This window comes from Globicephala melas, chromosome 12 (assembly GCF_963455315.2).
Source record: "Globicephala melas chromosome 12, mGloMel1.2, whole genome shotgun sequence".
Lineage (NCBI taxonomy): Eukaryota > Metazoa > Chordata > Mammalia > Artiodactyla > Delphinidae > Globicephala > Globicephala melas.
The window spans coordinates 53,376,807-53,401,554 of NC_083325.1; the positions used below are offsets into that span (position 1 = coordinate 53,376,807).

General features: G+C 36.4%; 1 protein-coding gene and 1 pseudogene across 2 annotated transcripts in view; one reads left to right on the plus strand and one right to left on the minus strand.

The window, feature by feature from the left end:
* The window catches only part of SRBD1 (S1 RNA binding domain 1), a 231,018-nt gene that overhangs the window by 108,970 nt on the left and 97,300 nt on the right, over positions 1–24,748 (plus strand). For both annotated transcript variants that reach the window (XM_030857775.2, XM_030857776.2), the window contains exons 15-16: positions 13,171–13,262; positions 22,436–22,518. In XM_030857775.2, coding sequence (XP_030713635.1) covers positions 13,171–13,262; positions 22,436–22,518 — 175 coding nt within the window. The remainder of the gene's footprint in view (positions 1–13,170; positions 13,263–22,435; positions 22,519–24,748) is intronic.
* Positions 3,458–3,697, minus strand: LOC115854058 (peptidyl-prolyl cis-trans isomerase FKBP1A pseudogene; annotated as a pseudogene).

Consider the following 24,748-nt stretch of genomic DNA (forward strand, 5'->3'; position numbering starts at 1 on the left):
CTCACTGCAGCTTTTTCTGAGAGTGGCATCTGGCAGTAGATTGATTTAACCAAGTCTGAGGTTTGCTCTTTTCAGAATGTGCTCTCTAGGCAGCTTCTATGTGGCTCTGACATGACCACATACTGCTGCTGCTTTTCCTGCCTTCCAGCACCACATGTGAGGCTAAGGCATTCTGACACCTGCCATTTGGAAACTTTACTTGCTGAAAAATGTCAAGATTTTCAGACAAGATGAAGACAGATATAACTGATCATTCTTCCCTTTCTCAGGAATAGGCTGAGGGCATTTGTTCATAAATGGATGAATTGCTGAAGTGGTATAGTTCTGTTACTTTGGAGAGAGGCACACCGATTTTGTACAGAAGAGTCAAAGGTGTTTGTTTATGTGTTCTTATTCACTTTTGTACCTATTTGGCATGATACTAATTTGCTGTTAGTATAAGCAGAGGTTTTAGTGATTACTTTTTTGGATTTTATGGGATAAATGGTAAGAGCTGGGGTCAGGGGGTGCAGTTCTCCTTGCACCTTATTGTTATCAAGAACCTCACTAGGAAATTGCAGATTTTGGAGGATGGACTTCTGTTATGATCATATTGTCATACAGATACACACACTGATGACTGTCAAATTTTAAATGACCAGGAGTAAGACCTCCTGCTTGAGGTCCTTGCTGCTGCTGCTTCCTTTTTTTTTTTCATTGAGCCTTAGTGTTCTAAGACCAGAGGACTGATTGCTAAATAAGGACAGGAAAAGTAGTGTAACCTGCTGAGTTTGTTCCACCTAGTAACTGGTATCTAACTGGTTGAAGAAGGGACTTGAACATGTCATAAAATGAAGGCTTAAAAACCTATTAACATTATTTTGCTTATTCCTACCTTTCAATCTTATGGATAAATTATAATTGGCTGTATGCTGTTGAGTAAACTCTTTCCTTTATTTCTTACATCTTGATCTTTATCTTGGATCTCAGGGCCAGTAACATCACAGAGATGATGATAGCTTAATTTTGTGTAATTTGGGAAAGATGTTCCAATAACTTTAGTTATTTTGAATTGCAAAAAATGTAAAAAGGTTGGATGAGATGCCCTGTAAGTTTTATTAGGAGCCAGACCATGTTGAGAGACTGTGGATCACTTGGGAAACTGTATTCTCTGACATCTCTTTGGACAACTTCTTAAGTGGCTTTGAGCGGCTCAGTGAAAAAAGGAGAATGAGTTTTGGCCAGCAGGCTTCTTCCTTGTATTGTAATTTATAAAGACTAGTAGAATAATAAAATCCATCTCCAGCAACTGAAAGGCAATGAGGACTAACAGCTTTTATGAGCAGGGTCCATGAATTAGAACATAAATATTTGAAAACATTTCATAGCAGAAGCATGGGAATTCTTCAGTATACAAAACTTCTTGCTTTGGGTCCTAGGTTGACTTGAATTATATAAAGAAGGATTGTTGTTGCAAATTTAAATGGGTTTTCTTTATCTTTTAACTGGATCCTTCTTATCATTATAGTTTTTCCATAAAATCACAAAATCTGTATCTTAGGTCATGGTTATAGAAATAGTGTGTTCATATAAGCTTCTTTTTCTTATGATTTGTTTTGTTATGATTTGTGGACATGGATAATCATCAAGAGGTAAACGTGTAGTAATTTGGGTTTCACCCTGGAAATGAATCATCTTAATATTGCTTATACCTGAATCAAACATATCCTATATTTTCCTGAAGTATGTTTTATACATTTGCAAGTTATGGTCCTAGACAAGATTTGAATTTTAGCTGCCATCTTTGGCTCCTCTTCACTTAAGGTACAGTGAATTTTCAACAAAGAAAGGGCTGTACTGGTATATGAATTGTTTTAAAATGCCCTGACGTGAAGCCTAATAAAAATATCAAAATAAATCAAATGTATCTTTCAGGTAATATGCTCTTTTTCTATAATATCTTCTATGGTGCACCATTTATCTTTATTCCCATTAGTTCGTAAGGTGGACATATTTCTTATATTCTTAACAATGGTGTCAAAAGCCATGGACTGACCAATGCTTCTGAAAATGCTGACATGGGTCCATGTTCTTTAATGCCAGCATGCCATCCAGCATTCCCAGGTAGGCCCACCTGCAGCTGAATTTATTCATTCCATAATGTATTAAAGCCAGTAAGCTGCAAGTTCTCTTTTCCCTTTCTCATAAAAAGAATAAGTATGTTTAGGATGGTAGTTCTGATAGGCTTTGCTAAAACAAAACAAAACAGAAAAGCAGATACTATGCATGACATTTACATATTGCTTATTGCAGATGGAAACCACTAAGCTTTCACATTTTTCAAGGGTTTACTATTTCTTTTGAATTTTTGAGGCATTTTTGTTGTTGTTGAGAAAAGCCGGCATAAAGCACTTGTATTGCAATAATAAAACTTGAAACTCATATGTAGTGTGGAGGTAAGGGAGTAGGCAGCAGTTTCTCTCACCACATCACTACACAGGACAGCAGAGGGGTGAGAGGGAGAAGCCAGGAAACTCTGAGATCAGCAGGGGGAGCTGAGCATCAAAAAACAGGAGATGCTGAAGCTGTGATGACCAGCATCATTTTCTTAAGACAACACTCAGGGATTTGTCATGATGGCTGGGCTTTCATGGGTGTGAAGTGTCTACAAACAGCGCCTTCAATTTAACTTTTGATTAAAGTCCTTAAAATTTAGGAAGTGGAGCTTGGATAGCTATGAGATTACGAAAGTCCTGAATATCCATTAGAAAAACCACAGGATGGAAAGAAAAAAAAAAGCCAGGCCATGAAGAAGGCTTCAGAGGTCCCTGCTAGCCCAGGGACAGACCCTGTAGTGTCCAACATCTCAGTGAAAAGGATATGCTTTCAAAAGGCAGAGGGTTAAGGGGAGGGGAGGGTGGGGCAGTGGAGGCCACTTTAGTTTGGTGTCGGGCTTTTCATTCAACCCGAGGATGTCTCTCAACTTGGAGAATAATTCGGTCCTCAAGAGCGCCTCAAATCAGCTATGGCTCTGCAGCACAGCAGCAAGAATGTTTAATAGATATATATAATAGATAAAACTTTCATCCAAAATAAAATAAAATAAAGATTCTTGCACCCCACACACCAGTTCCTATTCTGAAGTCAACCCATTTCTTGTGCTGTTAACACTTGACTAGTACTTAACTGGAAACCTAGATCCAAAGGACTGAAACTCAGTCTTCACCCCAAAATGAAAACAAACTAAAATGAGTAACTCGAGGTTTATGTAATGTAGTTCAGCTCAACATACATACCAGGAGAAAGGGGAAGAGCAAAGCTGGTGACGGAACACATTCAGCCAAGGAAGGTGCTTATACAAAGAGTGTAGTGGAATTTCAGGAAAAGCTCCATATGGACTCGCTGTGCACATCTGGAGGCGCCAGATCCTTCCATGGCACATCCAAGAACGGGGAGCTCAGGGAGGGGGCCGTTCCTGTCATTCCAGTTTTAGAAGCTCCACGTCAAAGATGAGAGTGGCATTTGGTGGGATGATGCCTGGGTGCCCAGAGGCAGTGTAGGCATAGTCTGGGGAGACAGTTAGTTTGGGTCTCTGACTTACGCTCATCTGGGCAACTCTTTCTTCCCAGCCTCAGATCACCTCCTTCTTGCCCAGCACAAACTTAAAGGGCTTGTTTCTGTCCCTAGAGGAATCGAATTTCTTTCCATCTTCAAGCATCCTGGTGTAGTGCACCACGCAGGTCTGGCCGTGCTTGGGGAAGGTGTGCCCGTCTCCGGGGAGATGGTCTCCTCCCTCCACTGCCATGGCGGAGGAGGCGGCGGACGCTGGGCAGCGGGCGGGCGGTGCGACTTGTGGAGTGGACGGAGAGTGGGCCTGGCGGCGGCGCCGCCCCTCTATCTTATCCCATTGCTCAACGGCGCCGCACGCACGCACCACCGCATGCCCCACCTGAGGCTTTAGAACACTGGCTCTCAAAGTGTAGTCCTAGACTTCATCAGTATTTAAAACTTTTATGTTTCAAAAGACCATTAGGAAAATGACAAACCAAAAATTTGGAGAAAATATTTGCAAATCATGTATCTGATGCAGGACTTGTATTTATACATAAAAACACTTATAAGTCAATAATAAGGAGACAAGCCAAATAAAAATGGGCAAAGATTTGAACAGATATTCTACTAAAGAAGATTGGGAAAGGCCAACAAAGACATTAAGTAAGTGTTCACATCATCAATGATTTAAAAATGTAAAATAAGCTGGAAGTAGATACCACTTCATAACCACTAGAATAGTTGTCAAAAAGGCAACAGCAAGTATTGTCAAGGAAATGAACAAACTGGAGCCCTTATTCATTGTACTTAGGCAGTTTCTTAAAAAATTAGACATGAATTTACAACCCAGCATTTCCACTCCTGGGAATATATCCAAGAGAAATGAAACATAAGTCTACACAAATATTTGTAAATGAATGTTTATAGCAGCATTATTCATAATACCAGAGAACTTGGACAAACCCCAAATTCTATCAACTGGTGAATGGATAAACAAAATGTGGTATTTCTAGAACAGTGGAATACTATTCAGCAATAAAAAAGAAGTACTGATACTATAGCATGAATGAATCTCAAAAACATTATGCTAAGTGAAGAAGCCAGACAGAAAAGACCACATATTTTATGATTCCATTTATATGGTATGTCCAGGCAGGTGAATGTATAGAGACAAAAAGTAAATTAGTGGATACCTAGGATTGGAGATGGGAATGAGGACTGCAAATGGGTGCAAAGGATCTTTCTGGATGGAAATGTTCTGAAGTTGGATTTTGGTGATGATTGTACAACATTTGCTAAGTCATTGAATTGTATACTTAAGATGGGTGAACTTTATGAAATGTAAGTTTTACCTTAATAAGACTTTAAACCCTATATGGTCCCAGCAACATCAGCATCACCAGTGAACTGGTTAGAAATGCAAATTCTCAGCGCCAGTGAAGCAGAAGCTCTGGGGGTGGAGCCTGGCAATGTGTGTTTTAACAACCTCCAGCAGATTCAGATGTAGGATTAAGTTTGATAACCACTTGAGAATCAAGGGAGGTTAAATGGAGATGTGAGCAGTTTTGGTACAGCTTATGTACATTCAGTCTACCCTGTTACTGTAACTGTAGGAAAGGTTTGAATTAAGGACTGTTGTAGTAGAGTTAAAGAAAATTACAGGGCAGTGGGAGTAAAAATAAACTGGCCTTTCATGTTCTTGATATGACCCTATGAGAAGCTTTATGATTGTGATGTTTGTGTACCACATATATTAGTAAATTCCTGTGTTCTTTTAGGCTTGCTGTTACTTAACAAACATAGCATAAACAGGTTCATTTGCCATAACGACAGTGGAAGTTTAGATCCTTGAAAGGAATTATTTCTCCTAAATATTTACACAGTGTAATATAGCAGAGCCAGAAATGTGCAGTGATCCCAAGAAAGTAAAGATCTGACCATAGATAAAGTAGTAAATGGAGCAGCCAGCTGAACTGAACAACTCATTTTCTCCCTCCATCTGTTCAGTGTACTTTTGAAAACCACGATTAGAAAAAGTGGTTGATCTAGAGTCGTCATCTTACATTTGGCCTGTGCTTTCAGAGTTTGTTTGGTTTTTTTTTTCCCCTAGCATTATCTGGGTGGCCAAAAGAAATTCTAAAGTTTGAGGCTGCCCCAGAAAAGAGCCTGATGATTCAAACTGGAGACTGCTGGTTGGTGAATGTGTTAAGTGAAGTTTGTAGATAGGGTCCCTTAAGTGGGCGGTGATGACTTCTACAGAGGTATAAGTTCATGTCAGAGGAAAGTAGAGGTTGGCAGGGTGGGGGGTGGGAGGCAAAAACAAACATCAGACAAGGGAGAAAAAGAGGAGTGAGTAACAGGATGTGAAAACTGATAAAATGTATGTGACTTATTAGTGGAGTCCACTGAGCTTTTTAGCAGTAGCATTTGGAAGAATATTAGGGAATGTAGCACAAACCATTGTTATTTCCAAAACTTTATTCAACTGTAGGTAAAAAGAACTGGGCTGTTAGTTGCTGGCAAAGTGTATCTTGGCTTCTGTCTCTCTCTTTAATTATTTTATTTCTCATTATCTTTTTCCCTTTGCTTCTCTCTTTTTTGTTCTTTCTTAAAACTTTTAATAATTCACATTTTATTATTTAGCACTTATTATTAGCAAAATATTAGAATATTATAACCCTCTAAATTAGTGATTCTGACTTCTGTTATTGGATGGATAATAAAGGAATAAAATATCTTGCAATAAGTTTCATTCTGAAAAGTCTATGCCGTAGCAGTCTGAATTCCACTTATTTATTAGTGGATAAATTCCTATAGATGTACTTAAGCTTAAAAAAAACATAGGGATAGAAAAGAAAAAAATAAACAAACTTCTCCCTTTGTAAGAAAACTCTCCAGTTCATACTCTTAGATTTATATCTAAATGTAGAGTTGCATTTGAACAAGAATAAACAAACACAGATAATCTGTTATTCTATGAGTAAATACAAGCTGAGTACCTAAAAATTTGACCGTTTTGGAGTTAACTGCAAGAATCAGGAGAAGCATACTTTTTGGTATGTTTGGGGCAGTAGGGATGGCAGGTAGGTTGACATCATGTTCTTTAAATCAGGACATTTCAAAATGTTGATGAAAGCACAAAAATTAGATCAGTATTTCTTCCTTGCCCTGTTAGTTTTTGGGAACTCGTTAGTAGCGAACATGGAATGCTTACAGTACTGCTGCAAACAACAGCCTCTTTCACAGTTAGTGTTCCGCTCTTTTTTTTTAAATTAATTTTACTTTTTTGGCTGCGTTGGGTCTTCACCGCTGCACGTGGGTCCTCTCCAGCTGCGGCAAGCAGGGGCCACTCCTCCCCGCGGTGTGCACACCTCACATTGCGGTGGCTTCTCCCACTGCGAAGCACAGGCTCCAGGTGCACGGGCTTCAGCAGTTGTGGCTCATGGGCTCCAGAGCGCAGACTCAGCAGCTGTGGTACACATTCTCAGCTGCTCTGGGGCATGTGGGATCCTCCCGGACCAGGGCTCAAACCCGTGTCCTCTGCATTGGCTGGCGGACTCTCAATCACTGCGCCTCCAGGGATGTCCCAGTGTTCTGCTCTTCAAGCCTGCTTTTCGTGTCTTGGTTCAGTGGGGCCCTTGTCCTTGTGCCTAGTCTAACACCACTTAGGCATCAGGCCTTGTGGTTGGTTGCTGCTGTGACTTTTTTCCTTGAGCTCCCTTTAGTGGTACTGTGCAGTACTTGTAACAACTTCATGTTGGACTCAAACATAAATGGGGAAAAAAAAATAAAGGAGGAATTTTTGTTTTTAAAAGGAAAACAGAAGACAGTGAAGGGAAGGGAGAAAGAAAATAAAAGGAATGCTTACCCTGAGAGTGGTGGAGACCGACAATTTCTGCTGGTTCCATTCTTTGTCAGAAACTGCTTCTACCTCAGCAGAGGGACTCAACCTACAAATAGAGAGAAGCTCTCCATCTTTGTCCTTCAGTTTGTTAATTGGCTTTCCCCTTGATGGCATTTGAAGGTACCAGTGATTTTGTCAAATTGAGTGGCCCACTGACAGCAGTAGAAGTGATTTAAGTGTAATATTTTTACACATTGTGGTACATTGTAGCAGCTCAGCATCATTGTGAACATAAACCAGAATCAGATTCTCATGTGGAATGAATACTATTGTTATGTTTATGGCCCAGAAGAGTCGGTAGCTGTTACTTTGAGGAACCCCAAGTTCCAAATTACAGTTATGTTTGGTAGTTGCTAATTTGGGGTTGTCCTTTTTAGGTTTCTTTTGTGGCTAGAAAGTGTTCATCTGATATGCTATGAGACACTGAAGGAAAAGTAGCCAAGGGAATTCTGTATTGTTGAAATACTGCTCAGTGGATGTGATAAGATGTCCATCCCGGGATGTACTCACCCTCTGTTTGGTAGACATTTTAAGTTCTCACAGGCTTGTTATGGGTCCTCTGTGTAAATAATTACTGTACCATTGCTAGACTCGTTCTCTTTGGAAAATGCTCATTCTTTGAAAGATAGCTTAGAATTTTTTTTAAAAAACTGTGATAGTTGGAGAATGGCATCTAACTGGTCTTCCACCAGATGGTGCTAGTGTTACATACCTACATGTAAATTTGGTGCCATTGAAATCTTGAGGTGGTGTATTTCTGCTCTTTTTCTTTTTCACCATATTTTGCCTTTAGTGTTTTTTTTCCTCACACACACTACTTTCCTGGTATACAACTGTGTCACCTCACACCTTTTCTGTTGTGGGTAGTGAATTGATTGTGCTGTGGTGTTCATGAAGAATAACTTGGGGGTTGGATGCACAGGCCAAGGACTAAGTACAACTTTAAACTGTATATTATATGTACTTTCTTATAAAATTTTTCATTGTGCATTTGATTTTTATATGACCTGTATGTACAAATCAAGAGTTATTCTTGACCTTTCTTTCATGTTATAAAACAATATCATAAAATATTATTATTTGAGGTTTCCTAGGAGTCATGTTTGGAAGTTATTACTAACAAATGACATATTTACCCACACTTAAGTTCAAAATAACTTTGATAACTTTAAAAGAAAGTTTGATTAAAAAAAAATGTTGGCTATTATGCAACATTGGATCTCCTGGCCAGGTAAATAATGGTCATTTGAAACTTAAATTTTAAACTTTTTCTTTTTACAAATAAATATTACAGTTATTGCAGAAAAATTTAAAGAAATAAAAATTCTTTTAAAGGAATAACTCATAGTTAAGTACTATTAATATTAACATAAACCTTTTTTTCTTTTGTATATACCTATATTTTAAAAATATCAAAGTTGGTCTCATGTCTTACTTTTATAACCAGCCTTTCCACTTAATACATTACAACAGTAATTTTAAATGACAGTATAGGTTTTCATTAAAGAACTCTTTAATGATAGGCATTTTGGTTTCAGTTTCTCTTGGTCGGAGCTATGCTGTGATGAATAACGCTGTTTAAATTTTTGTGTAAATTAAAATTTCCTTCATATAAATTCTTAAAAATATAATAGCCAGTTCAGAAAGAATGTATATTCTTGTGACTTTTGATCTATATTTTCAAATTACCATCCAAAAGAGTTTTACAGTTTAAATATCTTTAATAGTATAGGATTTTATTTGTTCCCCTGCTTCCTTATCATCACCAGATTACCTTAGTTTTTAATTTATTTTTAATTAAAAAAATTTTTTTTTTGGCTGTGTGCATGGCTTGCGGGATCTTAGTTCCCCAACCAGGGATCGAACTCGTGCCCCCTGCACTGGAAGCGTGGAGTCCTAACCACTGGACTGCCAGGGAATTCCCATGTTAGTTTTTAAAGTGACTAGGTATTGCTCATTTGAGGCTCCCTGAAATGACAATTCATCACTAAATAAAGGAATTTAAAATTGCTTTGATTTTTTTTTAGAAATAAGTATCCTTTAAACATTAAACCCTAGAGCCCCTTTTATTTATGGTGGTTTGGTTTTTGGCCTTGTCTCCTATCCCCAAAATACAAACAGCTATCCTTTCATACTTCAAAACAGGTTCTCATATGCAAAGCAAAAAGTTAAGATCTGTGTTGATTAACTTTTTATAGCATTTTCTGTTACTTGTTGAGAAACTTAGGTCATTTACCTACCCTCTCTTCATATGAATGTTTCTCAGCCTGAAAATTTGGAAAAACTTTTTAGATAAATTATTTTTAAAACTTTAGTGAAATGAGCTGTGCATTTAGTATCGGAGCTTTTTAGTACCTATTTTGTTCGGTGGGCAGAAGGAAAAGGAAGCTTCTAGATATTGGTAACACTTAAGCAATTCTAGTATACTTTTATAAAAAATGAGAAATCAGTTTTTATTAGTTTAAGCAAATATATCCCGGCTGATTTTTGATAGCTTACTAAATATTAATTGTGTTTTCATTTAAGTAGGTTAACTTTGAATTGAATTTTCTTGTTAACATAGGAAGCATGCAATTTATTTTAAAATAAGAAAAACAAAAAAGCTATTTTCATATTTGGGAAATAAGAAGAGGGGAGGAGACTCATACAGAGGCTTCAAGCAACCTTGTAAATGAATGTGAAAACTATTAGCCCAATAACTTAAAAAAACCAGCTAGTTTTCCTCTCTCATGAAAAAAATTCTCCCATCTCAATTTGGCAAAAGAAGTTGCCCTTCTTTTACTGTCAGAATGAATAGGCACTGTAAGAAAAGTACTTGCAAGCGCGGTTTTAAAAGATTCATCAACATACAATTTATCTTGGTAGAAGAGACTTATAAACTGTGGAGATATAAATTCTGTGGTTTAAACATATATTTGTGTAAAAAATAAAGTACATTATATTGATAAATGATCAGATTTATGTAACAGCATTGAATTTTACTTGAGATAACAAAAATTGGCATTTTTAACTTGCAGGGTTTTTGTTAAAATTTTTTAAATGAATTTAAAAGTAAATCCATCTATATTGTGGGCATTTCACTTGTTTTTTAGGTTATGAGTGTGTGGTTTATACGTATATATTTTCAGATTAAAAAGCCTAGAAAGACTCTAGAAAAGTGCTGAATTAGATAAAGTGCTTTAAAAATTATCAATTTAATTCTAAAGAATTAGCACATTAACACATAGATCTGCTAAAACGTTAAGTCCAGTGGTAGCTTCTGAAGTGTACTTTCATATATTTGAAGTTTGATATACGATATGTATCTATTTAGGCATTTGTCTAAACAAACAATTTGAAAGGGCTTCAAGTACTGTAATAATCTCAAAACCTTTGAGTTCAGTTAAATTCCCCCAAAATTATAAATTTTACTCAGAGTCTTGTCTGCTTTATGGCAAAGTAAATAAAATAATCAAATTGCTAAGATTATGAGCCTAATTAGTTTACACCTGAGTGAAATTTGTTTTGTGACATATGATACGTATTAAATGTTAGATATCTGTATTTTGTGCAAAGTTTACTTTTGCTTTCCTCAAAATATACTAGAGATAATTGGAATAATTTTCTAATAGTTTATTGGGAAACTTCCTAATAAACAGAAAGTGCCTTGTGAAATCTAGCATACTTTCTAGTTAATGTCTATCCTTGAACTCTAAATAGGAAAGAAAAAAAGGAAGGGGGGAAATGCTATAACTTTTGTTCTTAGCAGCTTCTCCTGGAAAGAATCATCACCACTCCCAGCTTGATTTCTTTCACTTAACTCTTGCCACATATACTTCTTAGATCCTTATATGTTTTATATTGAAGTAATCAGTGTTGAGCTTTTTCTCTTCATTTAGATTATTTAAGCATTCTGATCTGTGCGTAGTACTGAACAGTTTATTGGACCCATGCTGTCTAGTAACTAAAGCATATGAAATTTACTGCATTTTGTATTGATTTAATATTAATGTTAATCTAAAATCTTTGGGTGCAGCGTGTCACATCTGTTTTGTATTCCTCTGTTTAAAAGAAGTGGCAATTTGGTATTTGGAGGAATATTTATTATCTGAGTGTTTTTCTTTGCAACAGTTTCCCTCAGTCTTTTGAGAATTATAACTTCCAAGAGACAGTGAATCACCCAGCAAATTCTCAGGTACCCAACTGCTGAAGCCCACAGTTAATGGGAACTTTTATTTACCATTTAAGTTCCTTTGCTCAAATAGAGGTAATTTTGGAGGCTTCTGGCAATGCCAGAAAATAAATTTGTGGTAAGATTTTTTAAAATATTCTTTTTTCTGCACTTCACAGATACTCTGGTTTTTTAGAAAAAAATTTGTTAGGCTGAGTGTTCATTTGTGTTTGAAACCAAATTTTCCATGGCTGATGGCTGACTATTCTTATTTATCCTGTTTCATAAAGGGGTTGGTTTTGTGCTTTGTATATAATATGCACCTCTTATTGTATCATGATGGTGCTGTTGATGAGGAACAGGATGAGCAGCCTTGCTTTTCAGTTGCAGAGTGTTCATTTTGCCTATTACGAAATTTGGGTTAGTAGATCTTGGTTGCAAAAGATATAAATCTTCTCGTTGCCCCCAAATAATCTTCTCAAGTCTCTGTGGTTTATAATTGTTGTCAAAGTTCAATCAAGAGTTCTTCAAAGAACTCTTTGGAGTAGCGAACTAACCGTTTCACATTTTACTTATCAGTGTTGAGTTGTTACACTGGGGCAATAATGTTAAAAGTTATCTGCTCAACTTGTCTAACAATTGAAGTAACTACTGAAGAGCAGAGAATGGGAGAGGTTTCTAAGAGTGGATTAAAAATTAAGCACTAACATGTTTCTGCTTTTGAATTGTGACATCTAGATGGTCACATGGTAGAGAACCAAAGGTATTGTAAATACTTAAAGTAGATGATGCTTCTTTACGTATTATGTCATAAAGAAAGCCTCTAATTTTAAAATGTTTGGTAAACTGTACAAATGTCAACCACTATACAACCGTCATCTGTAAGAGAGTGCTGCCATTGTGGATTGTAAAGTATATGGAGCCAAAGAAGAACGGAACAGGATGATATGTGTGATGCTTTGATTAAAGAAGTGATGAAATGAAGTGGTTTAACACCTGCCTGAAGTGGTATGTTTCAAGTTCACCAAAAGGATGATTTCAGACCCTCTTGAAAAGAAGTGGGATCCTGTCTGCTCCCCTTCCTTTTCACATTGTGGTTTTTAATTATAACCAAGTAATAATAATGGCAATGTTTATGGCAATGGTTTTTTGTGTATATCCACATATGCACATATCCACACACATGTCTGTGCTTCCCAAGATGCTTTAGAATGATTCAGACGGGAGTCATAAATGTCAGTCAATAATGGATTATAAACACAAGAGGAGCTAAGTATTCTGAAAATTTTGATGTTGGCATCATGGAGGAGTATCCACTGTGTTCATTTATAAACTCTCTTAAACAGAAAACGACTGGATGAATTCATTATGGATTTAAGCCTGTGTATTTCCTATGTGTAGAAAATAAGCATTGCTTAATCACTTTATGTTAATGTAAAATTAAATAGTATAGGTATCATTGAAATATAAAGAGAGTGCTTTGCCCTGCAGTTTTCTTTTCTTATAATACCTAGTTTCATTCATGTATTTTCTTGGGGCAGGTAGAAAGTTTGGAAAATGATATTCCCCTTTTCTTTCTTTTCAGTATCGTCAGTGAAGCAGGAGCATCAGTCTACAGTGTCAGCCCTGAAGCTAATAAAGAGATGCCAGGACTGGACCCTAATTTGAGAAGTGCAGGTAAGAAACTGTGGGTCATCACTAAAGCGTGCGATTTTGATATTTTGGACTTGTATTTGTAGCAAGCAAAACATTTAAATATCCAAGGAATTTTAGAAGATATATTGCAGTCATGTTAGAAAGAAAGTGTTTGATTGGAATAATACTGGGAATTATGGAAAAGAAGTAGAAGAATACTGCTTTTAAAGAACACTGCATAGTATTCTAGAGTGTGGTGAAAAATTAGCCCAAAACATCTTTAGTAAAATTAAATGCTAGAGAGTTAATAGTAAAAACAATAAAATACTCAGTTCTCTTATTATTATTGCAAAATATTACTTATTACAGCTTTTTGTTGGAGGAAAGTAATATATTAACATAAAATATTTAAAGTGCAAATGTATAAACATGCACAGACTTTCAGGCTATAGCTAAATATTTGTTAAATGACCAGTTTCTCTTGCCTTGCTAATAGGAATTGTCATTACTATATTGTTTAAATCAGCCTGATTTGATTTTAGTTGTATAAAATTGCTTTGGTTTCTGTGATGTGGAATAGTTTAAATCTTGTGTGTGAAGAAATTAAAGATATTTTGAGGGTTTCCTGGTGGCACAGTGGTTGAGAATATGCCTACCAATGCAGTGGACACGGGTTCGAGCCCTGGTCCGGGAAGATCCCACATGCTGCGTAGCAGCTAAGCCCATGCGCCACAGGTACTGAGCCTGCACTCTAGAGCCCGGGAGCCACAACGACTGAAGCCTGCGTGCCTAGAGCCCGTGCTCCGCAGCAAGAGAAGCCACTGCAATGAGAAGCCTGCAATGAAGGGTACTGCAATGAAGAGTAGCCCCCGCTTGCTGCATCTAAAAAGAAAGCCTGCGCACAGCAACAGAGACCCAATGCAACCAAAAATAAATAAATAAATAAATTTATTTTTAAAAAAGATATTTTTTTACATCTAATGACAATAATTGGTATCACAAGCAAAATATAGATCTGGTCAGAGCATTTTCCTGTGTAATAGGTGGATATTTAGACTACTTTGTTGGAAGTGGCTTGTGTATGTGTGTTTACTGATTTATTTATTTTTTTTAATGGATGTATAGTTGATTTACAATATTATATTAGTTTCAGGTGCACAGCATTGTGATCCAGTATTTTTACAGATTATACTCCATTATAACTTCTTACAAGATAATGGCTATAATTCCCATTGCTATACAATATATCCTTGTTGTTTATCTATTTTATATATAGTAGTTTGTATCTCTTAATCCCCCAATTTGGGGAAATTCCAAATTAGGGGAAATAGACTTTTTATTTAATTTTTTTTCCTTAAATATTCTCATTAAATTTCATTGAGTGTTCTTAAAATCTACACCTGATGATATGTATTTGAAAATTTTTGCGTTAATCTAAAGTTAAAAACTTCTTTTTTGATCCAAAAGAACTTGTAGTTTCCCTTCAGTTGTTCATTCGACGACACAGTCCCCTGACTAACATGATCATCTTTTCTTTTTTCTTTTAAAAATATTTATTTATTTTATTTATTTATTTTATTTTAATTTCTTTGGCTGCTTCGGGTCTTCGTTGTGGCACTCAGCCTTCTCTCTAGTTGTGACGTGTGGGTTTTCTCTCTCTAGTTGTGGCGCTTGGGCTCCAGAGTGCTTGGGCTCCAGAGCACTTGGGCTCTGTAGTTTGTGGCACGCGGGCTTTCTAGTTGAGGTGCGAGGGCTTAGTTGCCCCAAGGCATGTGGGATCTTAGTTCCTTGACCAGGGATTAAACCCACGTCCCCTGCATTGGAAGGCAGATTCTTTACCACTGGACTACCAGGGAAGTCCCCTAAAATGGTCATCTTTTCAAACTCAGATCCCAGCTCAAAGTCTTGCTTCTTCAGTGAAGCTTTTCTCTATGTCACATCAACTCAGTGTGGTCTCTGCCTCCTTGCCATGTTCTCTTTTGGTACTTGCCTTGTAATAACAATAGTAATAATAATAACAGGAGGAGGGAGCTGCTAACACTAATCTTTTTTAAGCACTTAATATATATGAAACATTGTGATAAATACATTACCAGGATTATTTTATTTAATCCTCACAATTGCCCTATGAGTCATTTATTATTCCCACTTTACAGATGAGGAAACCAAGGCTTAATGAGGCTGCATAGCCAAGTGTGTACATAATATTTATGTACGTAACTTCTGTAATAAAAGGATACTTTTCTTTATAGAAAATAAAATTCAGAGCCTCCCAAGTGGGCACTGAAAGGTAATCATCCAACAGGGCATTAGAAAAATATTATATAGGAGGTGGCAGTTCCTCAGACTTCCCTTTGCTAAGGGGGCTGCTATTTCCTCTTCACCACTGGCACATGTGGGTGCATAACTGCCACAGTATTATAAGGGAACAAGATCACAACATTCTAACAAGACTATGAAAATAGGAAATAATAAAAAGGGGAATTGGTATATAGTCCTGGTTACTCTGATTTCAAAACCTAGTTGTGTCTTCAGTTTGTGATTCACTGCAGGTGTGCCATTTTTCTCTGTCTTAGCTTGTTTCCACATTGGCATTGACTATGTTTGATCCATATCAACTCAAAACACCTACCTAGACATTCTGAGTCTTCAAAGTCTGGTCCTGGAAGCAAATATTGAAATTAACTGAGAGTCTCCACTCTTGGCTTTCTAGGCCCCACTTCCACTTCAGTTCCTTTTTTCTCACTAGGCATCTTTCTCTTTCCTAGTGATTGATGCCTGGGATGACTTCGTACTTCATCTGAGACCTGACCTACCTATGGGTGTGGGTTTTACCTTTCAACTCTCCATAAGTTTACCGTATCAAATATAACAGAACCTCAACATTCATACAAGTGTTAAACATATGTAAGAAAATGACCTTTATCTTACTACATCTTCTTGACCAGTTTATCAGCTTATTGAAAACAGAAGTTATCCTTATATATGCTTACATTCCCCTCATAATAAATTCATTGTACTGAGACAGTTTAAATTGGATGGATAGAATAGTAGATAGTTGGTATTAAAAAGTTTATTATGGATTTCTGATTTAAAATGAAGATTAAATATACCTGTTACTCCTTCACTCTCTTCTGAAGTCTCATTAAAATGACAGTAACTTGATAGAATGAAGGCATAAACTTACTAGGACAAGGAGAATGGGAGAGGAGATAACAGCAACAATAGTTTTGAAGCTGGAAACCGGATGAGATCTAGCCAACTTGAGAAAGTGGAATACTGAGACAGCATTGTAGAAAACAGAGCTAACCTGAAATAGATCGTAGAAACCCTAAAGACTCAGGAAATGCACTAAGCACCTTTAGAAGTATCTTGGGAGGGCTGAGAATGGGTCTAAAATAAGAGGATTGATTGAAAGTCTGTTTAAAAAGCAGTGAGATCAAGTTAAACATAGAATATCATATAACCCAGCAATCCCACTCCTTGGTATATACTCAAAAGAATTGAAAACAGGTACTCAGCAAATACTTATACACAGATGCTCATAGCAGCACTATTCACAATAGCCCAAAACTGGAAACAACCCAAATGTCCATCAGCAAGTGAATAGATAAACAAAATGTGGTCTATCCATACGATGGAAGGGTATTTTCAACCATAAGAAAGAATGAAGTAATGATACATGCTACAACATGGATGAACCTTGAAAACATGCTAAGTGAAAGAAGCTAAACACAAAAGGTCACATATTGTATGATTGCATATATGTGAAATGTCCAAAATGGGCAAATCTGCAGACACAGAGAGCTGATTGGTGGTTGCCAGGGGCTTGGGAGAGGGGACAATGAAGAGGGACTGTTTAATGTGTACAGGGTTTCCTTTGGGGGTGATGAAAATGTTTTGGAACTTGATAGAGGTGGTGGTTTGCACAATGTTGTAAGTATACTAAATACTACTGAATGATACACCTTAAAATGGTTAAGTTTATGTTATGTGAATTTCACATCAGTAAAAAAAGAAGAAATGAATTAGACCTCCCATTCCACACAGTTGAGTAACTGTCCTTCTTCCACTTTTGCAGAAGACTGGAGAATTGTTCTCTAGAGAGGGTTAAACCGAAGGTTTCTGCACTGGAGGACATGGGTTATAGGTGAGAGTGGGAATACCTACTAAAAAAAAAGAGAGATTAAATAATTATTGACATGCTGTTGTAGATACCTTATGTGGGAGACTAGGGGATTCTGACTAACACAAGAGAAAACACCTAAAGAAACCTTATGTGGGAGACTAGGGGATTCTGACTAACACAAGAGAAAACACTTAAAGAAACTGAGATCAGAGATTTCACAAAGAAATGGCCAAATCACCCTATAGTGAAGCCCACAGTTGACAAACCTCACCTTTGAGCAAAGCACTTACAGTCAGCTTTTTAGTACCCTACTCCTGATGGAAAGTCTGGGGTCACTTAACATGTAAGGAAAACTTATGCTATTAAAGACAGATGCCAAAATATGGGGTGGGAGGTGGGGTACACTACATGGAAGAAATAGAGACTATACAGAAAGAAGAAAAATAAAGAAAAAGTTTGATATCCTTAGAGAAAAGATATTTCTTTCAAATTTAAGGGTATATTTGCATAAAGTAAAATTCACCCTTTTTAGGTACACCATCTATGAATTTTGAAAAGCTTGTACTAGTCAGGTAGCCACAACCACTGCAATCAAGATATAGAGTATTTATATTAGGTCAGCAGATTTGTCAGCTCCTTATTGAAAAATGTAATTACTAATTAGAGGATCAAGATTATAATAAATTTGCATTAAGAGCATTAAAACTACATTTTAATAAGCTTTTTAGTGAAAAAAATTCTAATTTGAAGTTGTTGAATGAAATAAGACAGCATGGGGATTCCTCTGTTGCTGTCTGATGGCAAGAGGAAGTACAAAAAAGAAGTGAGTATTGGACTTTAAAAATAAAGATTTCCACTTCGATAGTCTCAGATAACAAGAGTAAGGCAAATTTTAAAGAGAACACAGTTTAGTACAGTCTTTTAAGCAATACATTTATTTGCTCTAGAAGCTTTAAGCTTCTATGTATTTCATGGAACTGAAGACCAAAACCAATAGAACCCCTTTTGTTCTTTGGATATAAGATACCTTATGAATGAGGGGGAAATGTTGTTTTCAGTGCTACTGCATATGGCTCTCTGGTTGCTTACCTTTTAGGATGATAATCTTCACTCGGTCGAAGCTCCTTTTCCCTGCTTTTTACTGTCTTCCTTTACACAATATGTTTCATTACCGTTTAACAAATTACCATTTATTAAAAATGAAATTCCTATATGTACTTTTTTCCCTTTTTCCTTGGTCTGTCTAGTCTGCTACAATGCAAGACTCAATTACTGTGGCTTATAATATGACTTGCCTTAATGTTTTTTTTAATTGCACTTGTCCTATGCATTTCTTCCTTTCTATGTAAACTTCAGAGCCATTTAACTAATATTTTTCAAACTCTGTAGAAATACAGTGAAATTCCATTAAATTTATACCTTCATCCATGTTATGCACATTTTATTTTTCTTACTCACCTGCAGTACACACGCACACACACACACACACCACAGACACTGAATGGATTCTCCTTCATGATATTTTCTTATTGGTTGTTGATGGCATATGGTGGAGCATCAGTTTTTGTCTGGGTGTCTTGACACCAGCCAACTGACTGAAATCTTATTAGTTCTGATATTTTTTCAGTTGACTTGCTTGGGTTTTCTACGTAGACAGTCATCATCTGCAAGTAATAATAATCTAGTTTCTGTCTTTTGAGTAATTATACCTTCTTTCTTTTCTCTTCCAATTGCGTTAACTAGAACTTCCTAAACAGTGGTAAATAGTTGCAGTGATACAGAGAAATGTTGACGTTACATGTGGGCAAAATAGTCAATATTTGCCATACATTTGGACAAACTGCATTTAAAAAATACATAACAACTTCATTGAGATATAGTTTACATAGCATACAGTTTACCCTTTTAAAGTATATGTCATCATTTTTTAGTATAGTCAGAGTTGTGTAACTATTGCCACTATCCAATTTTAGAATATTATCATCGCCCCTAGAAACCCTATACCCATTAGCAATCGGTCCCCCTTCCCCTCTTCTTCCCAATCCCTGGAAAACACTAATCTACCTTCTGTCTCTATGGATTTGCCTATTCTGGATATTTCATATAAATGGAATCATTACAATATGAGGTCTTTTGTGATTGGCTGGCTTCTTTCACTTAGCATAGTGTTTTCAAAGTTCACTCATGCTGTAGCATATATCAGTACTCCATTCCTCTGTATTGCCAAATAATTTACCATTATACAGGTATACCACATTGTATTCATCCATTTATCAGTTGTTTTCACCTTTTTGGCTATTATGAATAATGCTGCTGTGAACATCCATGTACAAGATTTTATGTAGACCGATGTTTTCATTTCTTTTGAGTATGTACCTAGGATTAAAAACTTGGGGACATAGGGACATAGGGTAACATGTTACATAAGTAACATGTTCCAGAAGTCTTTTTGACTTCTTCTGCTATACTTTTCCTCACCATTCCTTCTCTGCCTCTTTCACCATTTCCTCCTTCTCTTTTCTGTCTCAAAATATGAATGTGCCCCAAGTTTTCGGGCCATGATTCCTACTCCCTCTTCTTTTTTTTTTTATCAGCAATCTGTTAAACTCCTTTTGCCTGAACTACTTATCTGTCTCTTACTTTCAGAAATCTGTTGTCAGCCTGATCATTATTACTGTTTATTGCATAACCCTTCTCTTGATTATCCTGCCAGCAGGAAAACACCACCATCTTTTCTCCAAAGCCTGAGCGTACTACTTTTCGAATTCTACTTTAAACAATGTTCATCTCTCTCCCTCCTCCTGCCTCCCATCTCTTCCATGCTTGGGTTTCTATGCTACACAGAATGAACAGCATCTGAAAGTGAAATGCCAATTCTAGAAATATTAGATCTATGTTGGGGGTTGTTTACTGGGTACAGTGTAACTCCAGAAGCCATTGGGACTTATTGTAGAATTAATATGTTATCTAGAAGCCATCATTTTAAATCCATTGTTGCTAATATTTAGCAGTATTAGGATGAACAAAGGATACACTGGCAGTGAACTGTTAGGAGGGAATCCAGTAGAAAATAGTTTAAAAGCCTTTTGTGTATTTCAGAAATGTTAAAATATGGGATCTACTCACACAATTTCTAAGTTTAGGTTTTCATAATGTGGGTTTTCCTGAAGGTGTAGATTTGAGAGATTTACCTATTATTGATATACTTTTATTGAATTTCTAATATTGCCTTCCTACACAGCAAACGTTCTGATGCCTGTTACCTTAACTTGGTCTACTGTTGTGGGTTGTTTTTTTAATCCAAAAATATTTTGGCAATGTATGTACGTGTTTGAAAATCACTCTTATTGTATAATATATGTAAAGGCTAGAATAAAGAAATAATACAGTTGAGTTGTCCCTTGGTATCCACAGGAGATTGGTTTCAGGACCCGTCTCAGATACCAAAATCCAAGGATGCTCAAGTCCCTTACATAAAATAGCATAGTATTTGCATATAACCTATGCACATCCTCCAATATACTTTGAATCATCTCTAGATTACTTATAATACCTAATACAATGTAAATGTTATGTAAATAGTTGTAAGTGCAATATAAATAGTTGCTGAGAGCATCAAATTCAAGCTTTCCTTTTTGGAACTTTATGGAACTTATTTTTCGAATATTTTTGATCCATAGTTCGTTGAATCTGTGGATGTGAAACCCACAGATATGGAGGCCTGACTATTTGGTTTTAGAGGATATCAGGTATTTCTCTGGTGGCATATGTTTTCATATGACTATAAATGTGGTTATTAAAGGAAACCATTTCTCCTATAACCTGGCATGCTTGCACTAATTAACTTTTTATGAGATTTGATGAGAAAGGTGTATGTGAAGGCCTTGGAATCCCCATCTCTTCTGTGGGAGAAATAGGCAGATTGTAAAACATCAGCTTATTGCTCTCTAAGCTTACTTTGCAAGCTGCCATTGTCACTGTCTGTTAGCAGTAATCATAAAAGATATGAAAAAGACTTGAATGTGCAGTGAACTTTACGTTCACAGTAGATCTTATCTCTGATGAGAGGTGGCACAAATCACTGACTGGAGAATCTGATAGTTACGTCTAAGAAGTTGGCTTCTTTTACCAGACCTTGAACAATTTAACACGAAAACAGGCATGGGGTTTCCTTTAATGGCCTTAGTGTTTTTACTTAATGAATTTATATTTCATCCAACCTTCTGTATGAGTAGGTGACACTGACTAGCTTTCATGTGTTTAGAAAATAAAAGCTGTTCATTTGTAAACACTCAATGCAACTAAATTTCTTTTCTCTAAATCTATCTTATAAGCTAAATTAGTTATGAGATTTTGTTAATAACATATGGCTTTTAAAAAGATGATAATAAATGATGACTAAATAAAAATCATGACACGAAGGATGTTTAAAGTTAACTCTCAAGTCTCTTAAAAATGGAAAGTAATGGTCAAGAAAGAGATGTAATTAGGACTGTGCATGTGTTAGGAACAAGCAGTTGGGACGTAGATCACTTCTCAGACTAATCTTGCAATCATATTCAAGGTGATTCAAGAGTATTCACTAATCAACTAACGATCTCTGATTGCAATAAGATATGATTCTATCATTTACTCATCTTTATCAAGATCTAGTCCTAATAAGCATATTTAATGTACAAATGTGTATCATGTTTATAGCAATGCAGGATTATTTAAAAGTAAAACAAATATCTACTTGTTCTTTAAAGTGTGAGGTGCCCTACTACACTATATTTAAAGAACGAACAGGTAATTGTATAAATATAGCCACTAAGTGTTTTATTTGTTTTTCCAAATGTATAACCCTTTCAGTGTGTTCGTGCTCAGGAATACCTAGGAGTTCTGGTGACATAATTAATCCTGAAATTTTGCATTCACTTTTTGTGTGGAAAAAAAAAAAGGAACTCTGAAACTTGGTTAAATTGTTGGCCTCCTTGGGGGGAGGAATAAAGAGGGATAACTATGCATTATGAGGAACTAAAATAGTAATTATCTGGATACTGCTTTTACATTAAGCCATACTTGTTTTCTGATTCTGTTTTTTCAGTTTCCATAGCAAGGCGTGTACAAGATCCATTAGCTGAGCTAGTGAAAATTGAGCCGAAGCACATTGGAGTTGGAATGTATCAGGTAAAGCAGTGTGGATCATTTAATTTGTGAAATCCATCAGTACAGAGACGGTACTCAAACTTGGCATAGTAATTGTCAGTGGGAATAAGTTCCCATTTTCAAAGGTTATACAGTTTGTGGAAAGGTAGTTAGGTGTTATAAATTATTCAGGAAGGAGGGAGTTTTTTTTCCTGGTCTTTATGATTTTGATTAAGGCTCATAATGGACTATAATCAGTTTAAAGACTATTAAAACTCTAGATACGACTAGTAACTTAATCTGAAGAGCCTCTCCTTTTAATGTCGCTGTAAAAATGGAAGGGGTGTGGAGAAAGGGGGTATGTTGCCTCTTTTTCTAAACCAGTATGAGCTATTGATCTTTATTGATCTTTCAGGAAGAAGCCTTTGGTACCTACTGTGATTTTTTTTCCTGTTTTCATTCCTATTTGAGTATTATAGTTAGTTTTTGGTCATTGCCCAGTATGAGCTAAAACCTTTCATTTTTGTTACTGTTTAGTAGTAATAGTGCTTCTTGGTGTTGCTGCTGTATTTTCAGTTCTTGAGACTGTGTTCCTTAGGCAATTGAGGGCAGCACTAAATCTTGGCAAAATGAATCCATGTTGGCTTAAGTGGTCTCCAGAAACCTCAAGTTGAATTATTTTCTCTTTGATGAAAGTTCTTCTTAAGCCTGAAATAGAATATTACTCTCTATATAATTTTCATGAGATTTGAGTGATAGGTACTATACTTTCTCTAAGGAAATATTATATGAAGTCATGGAATCTGTGGCCACTAGAAATGGAAGAGACCCTTGAGATCATACAACCCTACCCTGCTCATCTGACAGGAAAAGAAGCTGTGTCCTAGAGTAGTTAGGATTTTTACCCAGGCTCACACTGTCAAAGCCTGGACTAACCAGTCATATATTGGGACTTAACTGGAGTTTTCCCATTGTACAGCAAGTTAGACCAAGAGGCATCCAAACCTTTAACTGGACTTGTTCACTGGCGAGGATGCTTCCTAAAGGGACTGATCTAGCTACAGATAGATAAAATGCCTAGTAACTAAAGAGTATACCTCTTATAGCAGTTTTATGATATAGGCATCATAGTTAAGAGAAATTATAGTTATATTAATTTAAGGTGAAGTTATGGAAGTTATGGAATACCTCGGTTCCTTAGTGAAACAAAGGAAAGAGAGAGTCAAACTTATAGAGCCCAGGAGGCTAATAACCTATTGGCATCAAAGTGGTCTTTAAGTAAATAGCAGGGACCTAGTCTCCAGATTTGGATTCAGAGATAGCATTTAACGTGAAAACAGTTTGGAATTCATTCCAACAGCAATGAGAAGTAAAGGAAGAGTTTTAAGCAGAGGAATGCCATGATCTGATTTGTATTTTTAAATGTTGACTCTGACTACTCCAGGTGAAAGATAATGGTGGCTTGGACAAAGTTAATGGCAGTAGAAATGGAAAGAAGTTAAATCTATTTTTAGGGACTGCTTGGTAATAGTGAGGGAAAAGGAGTTGTGAAGAATTTGCTCCAAAGGTCCTGAGGATGCCTGAGTGGAGCAGATATGGTGAGGATAAGGTTAGTAATTCAGTTTCAAACATGTTAAATTTGAGGTGCCTGTAAGAAATACAGGAAACTAGGAGTTGGATATACAAGTCTGAGATGAAGAGATATGGCCATATTAACATTGGAGTACAGACTATTTAGCAAATAATGACACTAAGAAAATGATCAAAATGGTGGGCAGAGCTCATGATATTCTAACTAAATTACCACCACCACTGGCATATGCACAACACCAAATTCCGTAAGATGACAGAAAGGTTGTACATATATATCTGTACCTATGTAAACACTCACTTACATGAATCAATTGATAATAGTCTGGGAAAAATAAGAAAGGGTCCCATCAGTGGGTAGAAATTTGAAGATATTTAAAGATATTAAGATATCTTAAAGATATTTAAAGAGATATTTAAAGATATTAAGATATCTTAAAGATATTTAAAGAGATATTAAAGATATCTCTTTAAAGATATTAAGCCTGAAGAATCACATCCACAGAAAAATGAAACATGGTGGAGCCACACCCGAAAATATATAGATCAGCAGGGTTCTCAAAGCAGAATCATATTCAAGTAGTGGGGAGGGGACCTGCAGGATTAGATAAGCAGGTGTGTATAGAGTGGCTAGGCCTGTGGAGACCCCCCTCCCTCAATATTCTGTGAGTCCCAGCTAAAG